This window comes from Micromesistius poutassou (genome assembly GCF_964030765.1).
Source record: "Micromesistius poutassou genome assembly, contig: SCAFFOLD_5357, whole genome shotgun sequence".
Lineage (NCBI taxonomy): Eukaryota > Metazoa > Chordata > Actinopteri > Gadiformes > Gadidae > Micromesistius > Micromesistius poutassou.
This window is the reverse complement of record NW_028179311.1, coordinates 5,001-16,517: the sequence shown is the minus strand read 5'-3', so window position 1 is coordinate 16,517 and position 11,517 is coordinate 5,001. Positions and strand designations below refer to the sequence as shown.

Genomic DNA, 11,517 nt, shown 5'->3' with positions numbered 1-11,517 from the left:
GTAGTGGAACCCATAGCTTATGAAGTACACTTGAGTTTTTTCAGTTTGGTAGAGAACAACCACATGCAGACCAATACATTGTCGCAGCATCATGATGTTGTTTTTGTGTTGTCCTGGGTTACGTACAGTGGGTCCACTCTTCAGTTGACTCATCCCCTCTCCTCCCCTCCTCTTCCCATTATTCCCACGGGCAACTGCCTGTAAAAAAATTAAATAAAAGACATCCCTCAGTTCAATCCCACACACACAAACACACACACATCTTTCTGCTGTTGCTCGTACTAATATATATAAAATATAGATATAAAATATAGATATTATAGATGGGGGTCAAACATAAAAGAATGATAAAACGTGTGGTGGAGGCTGACCGCCAGCGCTGGAAAGTTGTTCTCGTCCCTGAGCTGGATCTCCAGCAGAGCTGCCTTCAGCTCCTCCTTCTCCCGTGAGTCCTCACCAGTCACCTGCAGGTCCCCACAGGTGGCCGACCTCCCTCTGCACGCACACGCACACACACACACACACACACACACACACACACACACACACACACAGTCAGGCAGGTACTCACAAACAGGTTGCATTGCTCTCAGTCATACACGCATGTACACGCCTCCTCCAAAGTCAAAAAGTCAAAGTCAGCCTGGCCCATCCCAGAATATGTGCCAGACAAATAGAGGAATCGACATTGCGTTTGTCTCTGACGCCACGGTGCAATCAGGATAAAAAGGACACAATTAGGTCAAATGAAATTAATTAAGTAACATTTACAATAAATTAATTCTAAATAGTGCAAAATAATTCTGAACAGTGCAAAGGTAAGGCAAACCTGCTGCCTCTGTGTGCCGGTGTGTCAGCCGTTGGATTCGGGGGCCAGGAGGTCTGCTTCTGCATATGCCCAGGAGAGCCTCGCTGCGTTGCCTTGGAGGAGGAGGAGGATGGGGGGGGCGCTGACGACGGGAGAAGCCTCCCTCTTCCCCTGCCTTTAGCCTCCACCCAGTCTGAGGGAGGGAGACAATATCTTTCTGTGAAATAACTGACGGTTCGATTCGAAGGTGACGTGTTATACCACAAGCCGTTTTGAAAATCGGCCTCTTCTGGCATCACAAGCGGGCGTGTCCATCTAGATGTGCGCTGGATAGATCAGCCTACCAGCCTACCCAGAGGACTGCAGCAAACGTTGCTCATCTATCCGTCATACATCTAGCTGGACACGCCCACTTGTGATGTCAGAAGAGGCCGATTTTCAAAACGGCTTGTAACGGCTAATCACACTCACACCTGGTGGTATAATATGTCACCTTTAAATGTTTGTTTGACAGTTGATATGATCGGTGAGATCATATCAGGAGAAAAGCAACAGTGACGGAGAAAAGCAACAGTGACGCTTGTCTGAAAGTTCAGAGATGTTAAACCCTAGACTGGGTACCACCAGCCCAACCAGTTCTGCTGGTGATTTGAATTTGCCCTGCAGCAGGGTCTGGAGAAGAGCAATACATTTCTTTCTGCTTCCGATACGCTTTTGCGGGAGCCAATCACCAAGCGGGCTTTTCCCCCTGGCACACTATTGCCTGGATTTTACCCAATGGCGACAGGGAAGCGACGGCAAGCAGCCTATTGCGTACCGAGTCGTTTGAACTACGCCCGTTGATCACGTCTCTTGTGCTGAAGAAAATGACAGCAGCTTCCCCAGACCAACGTGCACTCTACGATTGAGCTTGGTCTGGCAATAGCCAGGCTAGTTCAACCCCGAAGTGGCCTCCGGAGCGGATGCAACCGCATTCAGCAAGGCGTGGGCCACTCGGAGTGAGACGCCAAGGTGTGTGTACCTGGTGTGTGTGTGTGTGTGTGTGCCTGGTGTGTGTGTGTGTGTGTACCTGGTGTGTGTCCGTTGGTCCTCTTCTCTCCGCTGACCACTGTCTTCCAGCTGGTCTCGCTCACAGGACGCAGATTCACCAGTGGAACAGACACTCTGCACGCACACGCACACACACACACACACACACACACAATGTTTAATTCTAACTTCACTATTGAACGTCCAGAAGGGGGTACGCTGGGTTAGCGTTTGCTTTCCGTTAGCCGCTTCCATTGACTTGCAGAGGTCCAGTAGCCTAGCTCCTAATACACTGCAACTGAATAGTGATGCAACACTGACAGGGCCCGAGTACCCAGCCAGAAGTACGTGTGCCTTTGTAGACTAATTACAATCTTGTGGCGTCTTGACTGGCACTCATTTTGAATGGTGTACTACTCTGAACACATTGAAAATCTTTGGAAAGTAATTAAAAGCGTTTTCTACACACATGAACAGAAGCTAGGCTACTGTAACTCTGCAAGTCCATGTGAGCGGCAAACGGAAAGCAGACAGCCACAGAGTGAGAGAGACAGAGAGAAAGAGAGAGAGACAGAGAGAGAGACAGAGACGGGTTGCTACTCACGTCTTGCCCAGCTCTTCAATATACACTGTGACAGGGCCGTTGCTAGGAGACACCTTCCTGATGGACCCACTGTAGCTCCGTCCACCTCCCTCCAGACATACCTGAAGTAAGAAATACACCAATCAGTCACACACACACACACACACACACACACACACACACACACACACACACTACCTGGCAGCGGCCTCCTTCAGAGTACTGCATCCCTGCTGCCATACAGAAGTCCATCTTCTGCTGGACTGAAATAGACATGAACGTTACAGCAAACTACCAATTACATACGTGTAAACATATTTGTGTGTGTGTGTAAACGTTTTTACACTGCCAAATATGCCCGTCTTATGCATGCCTTTACACTGACAGAGGTAATATACTGGCCTGAGTTCGCACCCCAATTTACCCTCTCAGACCCTACACATATTGGCGTTTTCATATTTATTGATTTGATTGATTTGGTTCCAGGGGCAGGACTTGGGTAGAGGTGTCGCTGCGTTGTCTCGACAACAGAGACAACGCAGCGATATCAACAGAGTAGTCCTAACTGGAGAGACGGTGAAATCCTTCTTCAGTGAACCAAGAAAGCCGGCTCCGTGACGACGTTTAACACAGGCAAGGCGGCAAAATTGCCGGGCGTGCCAAGCCGCGAGCGTACCGGCGTGGGCAGTGCAAAAAGGCCTTCTGTTACCTCTCTTGGAGGTCTGCCAGACGTCATAATCCACATTCCTCAGCAGATTGGTGTTCAAGGAGCGCCTCACTCGCTCTGAAAGGCCACGCCCCCGGCCACGCCCCCGACCACGCCCCTGGCAGCACACAGTTTCAACAGTAGTGAATGTCCTTGTGTCATTGGTTAATCAAAGACCATATATAGATCGCCGTGTGAGATCCCTGGTTAGTCTGTTCATAGCCAGTGAGTGTGACTTACCCTGTTCTGCTGGCCACCTAGTTTGGGGGCTCCATCTTCGATCCTGCATGTCACACACACACAAACACAAACATAAAATACACTATAGAGACAGAAAGACGGACAGGTAGGTTCCCACTATAGAGACAGACAGACACCAGCAAGACTGACAGACAGACAGGTTCCCACCACAGAGACAGAGAGACATCATAAAGTCTGACAGACAGGCAGGTTAACACAATGGCGAAAGACAGATACACAGACAGACAGACAGACAGACAGACAGACAGACAGACAGGTCCGCACCATTTAGGGTCTTCAGTCTCTGATTCGTCGCTGCTAGGGCAGGCGGTCATGTGATCGTCTGTCAGCTCAGAGCTCCTCCCCCCCCGCTGGGCCGAACCCACCACCGAGCGCTCCTCCCCGAACACGCGCTCATACAGCATCTCATACAGGAGGGCTGCACGCACACGCACGCACACACACACACACACACACACCTACATGAGTATCTTCAGTAGTTCATATCAACACACAGGATTCTTTGATGATATATATGTACACATACATATTATCTTTTATACAGTATATTCTTATTTTTAGACTTATAATTATATTTTCCCTCCGCTCACCATTCTCTATCTTTACTGCCCAGCAACCATGGGTGTTATCAATAGTCGTCATTGTTACTGGCTGTGTAAATAATAAAAGTATAATAAAGTAAAGTCCCGCTAATGTCAAGTAACACTGTTCAGTGAAATATTTTACAGCTGAATCAGGCGTCCTTTTTTTTTTCTACCATACCATAGTTCAAGATGTCCTGAATTCTGCACGTTTCAGCACAGAGCTCTGCGTGTCTTCCTGTGCAGTATATGTTCTTGATGGGAACCATTACCCACCGTAGTGTGTGTGTGTGTGTGTGTGTGTGTGTGTGTGTGTGTGTGTGTGTGTGTGTGTGTGTGTGTGTGTGTGTGTGTGTGTGTGTGTCTCTCTCTCTTACACTGGCAGAAAGCAGTATTCTGGATGTGGCTGACAGGATACACGCTGTCATAGTGGTTCCCGTTCAGGAAGCACAACTGGACCTGATAGAGAGACAGTGAGAGACAGAGAGAGACAGAGACTGTAATAGCCATTATGAGTTTGAACATGGTTCACTATATTGCCTTTACTGCGGTCCAATAGTCCTTCAATAGCCAGTCCACTAGTCTTTGCTTCCTAAATCTCCACAGGTTCTCTTTAATCTCTATTGTACCCACCTGTCCCAATGTCTAGTCAGCTAGAGAAACAGAACCAGGGCATCAAACACAGGAAGTGCTTAGGAGGTTAACGCCAATAAAGCCAGTCTGAGGGTTGTGATTGGCCCAGATCGTCAAAAGTCAACATCACCTTAAAGAGTCAGTGAACCCACTGTTCTAGCTGGAATTCAAACACTATGTTTTTGTGTTTGAATTCCGCGTGTTCTCGGAGGGAGTGGGGTGTGTTACGACCCATGGCAGCTTTGTGATACTTATTTCAGTACAGTCGTTGGTGTATGAGAGTTATACGAGCGATGTTGTATATAAAATCCACCACCAACACTATGATATACTGGATAATAACACATACAGAACAAGTGTTATACTATCGGTGTCCGAGAGGCTTAACCCTCGGGCGCGGACATAAAAATAAACTGCCCTCAGACGGAGCTCCACACATCCAGGAAAAGATCAGTGCCTGCGTTTTTGAAGCTGACGGGAACATTCACGTCGTAGTGTTTTCCGGAGACTGGCAGAAACATCAAATTTTACAGTTTTCTCTAGAATACAATCTTATTTAAGTAACCGTGATGAAATGGCATAGATTACTGCTAACTGACACAGCTGGTCTGCCTTGAGGGTGTAGGGAACGAGTCAAAAGGGCAAAGTACGGAGGGACGAGCGCTGGAACACGCCCCTTGTGTGATCAGTGACCCTCGCTAGCTTCCTTAAGCTTAAATGTAACAACAATGAACTCATTCATTATGAGCCTTACCTGATCTTTAAAGCCATGATCTGTGATGTTGACCGCTGGTTTTCCTGGTTCCTGGAAAATCAAGAAATCTCTCCTGGAGACAGAGAGACCGCCATCAACATGATGCATAAAAAAATTAAAACACACCTAAACTAACTAACCTTGTTGTTTGTTTTTGTAATAGTGACAGGAGTCTTACTTGTAAAGAACAGCCAGAGCGTGCATCTCCACCTGCCCGACCCAGTGCTGCACACACACACACACACACACACACACACACACACACACACACACACACACACACACACACACACACACAGTTAACAACAACACAGGAATATAACCCCTTAGGGTTATATAACCAAATCCGGCAATGCAGCGATAAGCGTGGATGGCTGCGGAGATGTTGGAGTGTGACCTTATGGCCCCATTAGTGTGACGTCAGGCTGTGGTCTTTAACCACGCCCTCATGGCAGGCTGCATCTCCCATCTTCACAGTTTCTCGTTAAACAGTGGAATGCTACAATATTAATGGAACATGCCGTCTTCTGGTCCGTTTCTCCAAAAGTTCTGTTTCAACTTTTCGCCACATGAATGGTTCAACTGGGGTTTCGCCACAACGCCTGATTTGATCTGAATGTAGCCTTACCCTGCAGTGTCAGTGTCTTGCTCTACCTACTGAGCTGGTAGGGGAATACAACCCCTAACCCTGTCGGTGCCTTGCTCTACCTACTGAACTACACAGGGAATATGTGAGGTCTTACCTGGGGGTCTTGGATCTTGCAGAGGTATTCTTCAAAGTCTCCTTCAATGAACTGAAAGACAAACAGGACCACAGTTAAAAAACACACACACACACACACACACACACACACACACACACACACACACACACACACACACACACACACACACACTCACCGCCTCATAGCGCTCTCTGTTCTCTTTCAAGAACTCCACACACCTCGCGCGGACTTGTGTGTGACGACTTTGACACAGCAGCACCTGAAAGAGCCAGACGGAACGTCACAGTTGATGAAGACTTGCATAACTTGAAAGTTCATACAACTAGGCAGACGACATACTGTCATAAACATGATGAGTCAGAGTCATGAGCTCATATAGATTGACAGTGAGTTGCTTACAGACACTTCGGTACAGATAATACTTGGCTTCACCAATGGAAACGTATTGTCCATTCCAGTACAGCCCTATGAGTGTCCTTCTATATCAACTTTACATGGTATCTTGTTCAGATGTTATCGCTGAGGAGTAGAATGAACTTCCATCATTTATATTATTGTTGTTGTTGTTGTTGTTGTTGTTGTTGTTTATATGTTGGCATTGACAGAACCCAGTCCGTCCAGTATGCTCTCCCACCTGTTCGGCCACGGCCCGGAACAAACACGACCCGTCCTTAGCGATCTTCTTCCTCAGCAGTCCGATGGACTTGAAGTAATCATCCATGTGTTTCTCGGAGGGATGTCCGCCCTCCTCCATTGCGCACTACTGAACACCTGGACCACACCAAGGTGGAGCACTATGAAGCGCTTTAACACGACGATAGCTGGGTTATGTTGACAAGCTGTCGTTAAAGGGGACTAGGTGAAATGGCCGCTTGTCATAGTAGCATCTTGACGGCGTCTCTGCTTAACTTTCGGTTTCCCAGCTATTAGCCGCCTAGCAGCTAAGTGAAAGTAGCGTCAACTTTACGGGCCGTTCAAGTCCTGTCGGAGAATCCGATATTACATTCCATGTGGGAAGAGGCATTCACGTCAACCTCGGAGAACATTTCCGAGTTGGAACTTCATTCATATCTCCGACTTGGGCAGAAATGGATACATCAAGATAGTGTAAAATGAACGATTTATCCGAGGGTGATACATTTTTTAATGATACATAATCGAAACCCAAATAAACCGTCAGCCCCCACCCAAAGCTTTTTATTTTGCAGGATGACATATTTGCAACGGGACTGTACGACGTCGGCATCCCTCCTTACGCAGTCGCCCATCTTCTTGGGTGTGTGAACGCTCTCAGGTCGAAGCAATTAGAATTATTCCCAATTCGCTGTTTTCTGTCAGATGTCTTTAACTCAGCATAGCAGGCTTCGTACTTCGTCGCCACGCCCTCGTCTCTCCTGCATGCGCGATGCGAAGGAGCACTCGATTCACGGCACGACGCTGTCTTTCTCTCAGCGCCGCACCGGTGTTCCGTAGCGTCTTGTGCGGAGCGACCACGGCGTGGAGACGCCAAGGGTTAAACAAATCAAGTCGACCCGTTTACTCTTTTCCTGCTAAACAAAACCCCGAGTTGCAGGAGTAGCAGCAGTTTAAGCCCCGCCGCAAGGTTCCGCCCGTCGTGGAGGGAACGTTGCGTTACTCTACGACTGACGCCAAGAAATACACATAACGTTAGATCCTCTCAATAAGCCGAGGTAGGTAACCGATGACTTTAAATGTACTTCAAGCGAGCACTTGCAATGCCTGACGAACAGTGCACTTCGTCTAGGCTTCAAGAACCCGAATGATCAACAACTTTTCGCTCTATTGCAATCGGTGTTTTAACCCTTAGTAGCCACACACACACAAAGTGTATTTTAGTCGACCTACAACTTTAAAATGTTTGATTTGTAATTGTATCAACTTATATAGTCCTGCCCTGCGAGACACACACACACACACACACACACACACACACACACACACACACACACACACACACACACACACACACACACACACACACACACACACACACACCACACACACACTAGCGCGTTATACTGTATCTATTTTGTCTGGCTTTCTCATACGCTGTCTTTCTCTCAATTAAATTCTCTCCCTCTTTCTCCTCTGCACGCCATCTCTAGTGGATAAATAATTTAGTTGTCTTTATTGGGCAGAGAGAGGGGGGCTGGCAGATAGAGAGAGGTATTCAGCTGCAATACTACACCTCAGTCTCGCAATCTTTCTGTCCATCCCCCCTTCCTTTTCTCTCTGTCCTCCCTCCATCCAGTGCACTCTCCTCTCTGTGACCCCTTCATCCATCTGCCCATGCTCCATCCTTGCATCCTTTGATCTCTCTCTCTCTCTCTCTCTCTCTCTCTCGCTCTCTCTCTCTCTCTCTCTCTCTCTCTCTCTCTCTCTCTCTCTCTCTCTCTCTCTCTCCCCCTCTCTCTTTCAGGAGGTAGAAGGACATTGATTTTCAGTTCTGCTAAGTGCACAGTCTAGGGTGTCAATTATCAATTTTGTGTGTGTGTGTGTGTGTGTGTGTGTGTGTGTGTGTGTCTCTCTCTCTCTCTTTGCTTTCTAAATGGTGTGGTGAACTCTGACCTGTGAATTTGCATGACATACTATCCTGACATTACATCATCATGCAGTGATATGAGCAGCCCATAATACTCTCTTAGGCCTTAGGCACATAAACTACATTCAGATTGTTAAACCGACGGGTTGCTATGACAACCCCATGGTGATTGGTTGCTATGCCAACTAGATGCTGGGCTGGACGGTGATTGGTTTCCATGCCAACCGAAAGGTCAGTGATTGATCGCTATGGTGACGAGTTCTCTTTCTTCTCCCCAGGTGGACTGCTCCACTACACCTCTGAGCTCTGGCAACACACCCACCCATTCCCTCCGCTTGTGTGTGTGTGTGTGTGTGTGTGTGTGTGTGTGTGTGTGTGTGTGTGTGTGTGTGTGTGTGTGTGTGTGTGTGTGTGTGTGTGTGTGTGGGGTGGGGGGGTGGGGGAGCGCATGCGTGCGTGCGTGAGTGAGTGAGTGAGTGTGAAAGATGAACGTGTCGTCCCTGTTCTCCTTCACCAGCCCTGCGGTGCGCAGGCTGCTGGGCTGGAGGCAGGGGGAGGAGGAGGAGAAGTGGGCGGAGAAAGCGGTGGAGGCTCTGGTGAAGAAGCTGAAGAAGAAGAAGGGAGCCATGGAGGACCTGGAGAAGGCTCTCAGTTGCCCGGGGCAACCCAGTCAGTAGCAGTTACAAACTTAAGCTATAAGCCCGGAGAGGCCGTGGGTTACAATGCTTTTTAGAAATGCTAGGGGAGGGTGTTTGTTAGGCATGACACAAAGCAGAGTTACTGAAGCTGTTACCGTAGACTACCTAGTAAGATTTTACAAAATAAACACAGTCTAGACAACAGAGTCTAGACAGCAAAATGGCTCAGCACGGCGGCAGGTTAATACAAAAAAGTAAATGTTATGGGTCACAGTGGTGTGCTTAGAGAGTATTTTACAACCGCTTCGAGCCAATCGCAATCAGAGACCGGAACCATCCATTTTGTAATGTGAAATTAAAATGATTACATTTTACATTTTATTGCATTTTTTGGGAAATTGTTGTGGAATTTAGTAAGCACTTTGATACTTTGCTTACTTATTATATGTGATATCTGCTATAGCTTTTCCCACCACCAATGACAACCCCTGTATTCGTGATTCCCAGAGCTACTCTCACACTGTAGAGACTAGGCTGTGCCGGACTATAACTTTTTTCTGGCTGCTCAAATTATGATTGGACTCTATTAATAAGTCTGATCAAAATCTCTCAGCCTCACTTTGGACAAAAGCATATTCTGCCCAATCAATTATATTATTATTATATTATAGCCCGTATTATGTATTATGCAGAAGACACTCAAACATTGTCTTCTAATCTCTCTCTCTCTCTCTCTCTCTCTCTCTCTCTCTCTCTCTCTCTCTCTTCCCCCCCCCCCCTCCCCCCCCCCCAAGGTCAGTGCGTAACGATCCCTCGCTCCCTTGACGGAAGGCTGCAGGTGTCTCACCGCAAGGGTCTCCCCCACGTCATCTACTGCAAGGTGTGGAGGTGGCCTGACCTGCAGGTGAGCTCGCCCATCACCCGTCACCCAGCGGCTGTCTCTACCCAGCTAGCGTTTAGAATCAAGTTGTTGAATTAGGCCCATAATGCACATGTATTATAGGTATCTAATTAAGGTGTGTGTGTGTGTGTGTGTGTGTGTGTGTGTGTGTGTGTGTGTGTGTGTGTGTGTGTGTGTGTGTGTGTGTGTGTGTGTGTGTGTGTGTGTGTGGGTGCGTTTGTAGTCTCATCATGAGCTGAAGGCAATGTCCTGCTGTGAGTTTCCCTTCGGATCCAAACAGAAAGATGTCTGTATCAACCCCTACCACTACACACGAGTAGACACCCCCAGTAAGTGTTTGTTTATTATGTATTTATTATTATACTTCCCCATTGGCCTTAGTTACTATGTAAAAAGAAAATATAATAATAATAATATAAATAATAATAATAATATGTGTTATGTCCTCCTCTGCCTCATTGAGTTGATATAATATGCATATATTATTATTATTATTATTATTAATAATAATAATAATATAATTATAGTATTATATGAATTATTTCTTCCCCTCTCATGCGCATATATAATAATATACCAGCAGAATAAAAAATAATATTCTAAACATTATTAATCCCTCTCTCACTGCGTATTTATATCTACATATATACTATAATAATGATGCCTAGTAATAATAGATGTATTATTTCTTCTCTTCTCAGTGCTGCCCCCAGTGTTGGTTCCTAGGAACAACGACCTCGCAGCGAGACCCTGCGTGCTCTCCCGTTTCCATGGCGATAACAACGAGCCCCTGATGCCCCACAATGCCACCTACCCAGAATCCTTTGCTGGCATGAGCGGGGCACTGGAGGGCTTTGATCCCTGTTCCCTTGACAACGGTTACCCCGTGTCGCCAGAGGGTGGGTCCTGCAGTAGCCCCGCCCTCCCCTCTCCTCCAATCAGCTCAGACACCGAGAGCCCATTTAACTTACCAGGTATAGCCCTACCTCGCTTTCTCTCTCTCTCTCTCTCCATATAACATACAGGTAGAGCCGTACCTCACTCTACCGCCTCTCGCTCTCTCCATGTAGCATACCAGGCTAAACCCTACCTCGTTCTATTGCCTCTCTCTGTTTCTTTCTCTTTCTCTCTTTCTCTCTCTCTCCATCTTACATGTCAGGTAGAGCCCTACCCTGCTCTACCAGCGCGCTCTCTCTCTCTCTCTCTCCACTCACCTTTCTACCTCACTCTACCACCTCTCACTCCTCTAACTACCCTACCTCCCTCTACCTCTCCTCTCTCCTCTAACATCTCTACCTCACTCTACCTTCTCCTTCAGACCCTATTTATAGGCTG

At 47.2% G+C, this 11,517-nt stretch overlaps 2 protein-coding genes across 2 annotated transcripts in view; one reads left to right on the top strand and one right to left on the bottom strand.

Moving 5' to 3' along the window:
• Nucleotides 1-126: 126 nt before the first annotated feature.
• LOC311372929 (OTU domain-containing protein 4-like) lies at nucleotides 127-7,005 on the bottom strand (the record flags this gene model as incomplete). Its single annotated transcript, XM_084489848.1, has 15 exons — nucleotides 6,715-7,005; nucleotides 6,256-6,339; nucleotides 6,099-6,149; nucleotides 5,534-5,580; nucleotides 5,356-5,428; nucleotides 4,346-4,427; nucleotides 3,652-3,805; nucleotides 3,367-3,409; nucleotides 3,130-3,244; nucleotides 2,619-2,683; nucleotides 2,442-2,542; nucleotides 1,878-1,972; nucleotides 830-1,001; nucleotides 372-495; nucleotides 127-198 (listed from the first exon to the last, which is right to left on the bottom strand). Coding segments are annotated over exons 1-15 (1,398 nt in total), but the record flags the coding sequence as incomplete, so codon positions are not given.
• Nucleotides 7,006-9,099: 2,094 nt separating this feature from the next.
• The window catches only part of LOC311372928 (mothers against decapentaplegic homolog 1-like), a 5,337-nt gene continuing 2,919 nt past the window's right edge, over nucleotides 9,100-11,517 (top strand). The window contains exons 1-4 of the mRNA XM_084489847.1: nucleotides 9,100-9,312; nucleotides 10,076-10,185; nucleotides 10,406-10,511; nucleotides 10,884-11,156. Coding sequence (XP_084345973.1) covers nucleotides 9,129-9,312; nucleotides 10,076-10,185; nucleotides 10,406-10,511; nucleotides 10,884-11,156 — 673 coding nt within the window. The 5' untranslated portion in view covers nucleotides 9,100-9,128. The remainder of the gene's footprint in view (nucleotides 9,313-10,075; nucleotides 10,186-10,405; nucleotides 10,512-10,883; nucleotides 11,157-11,517) is intronic.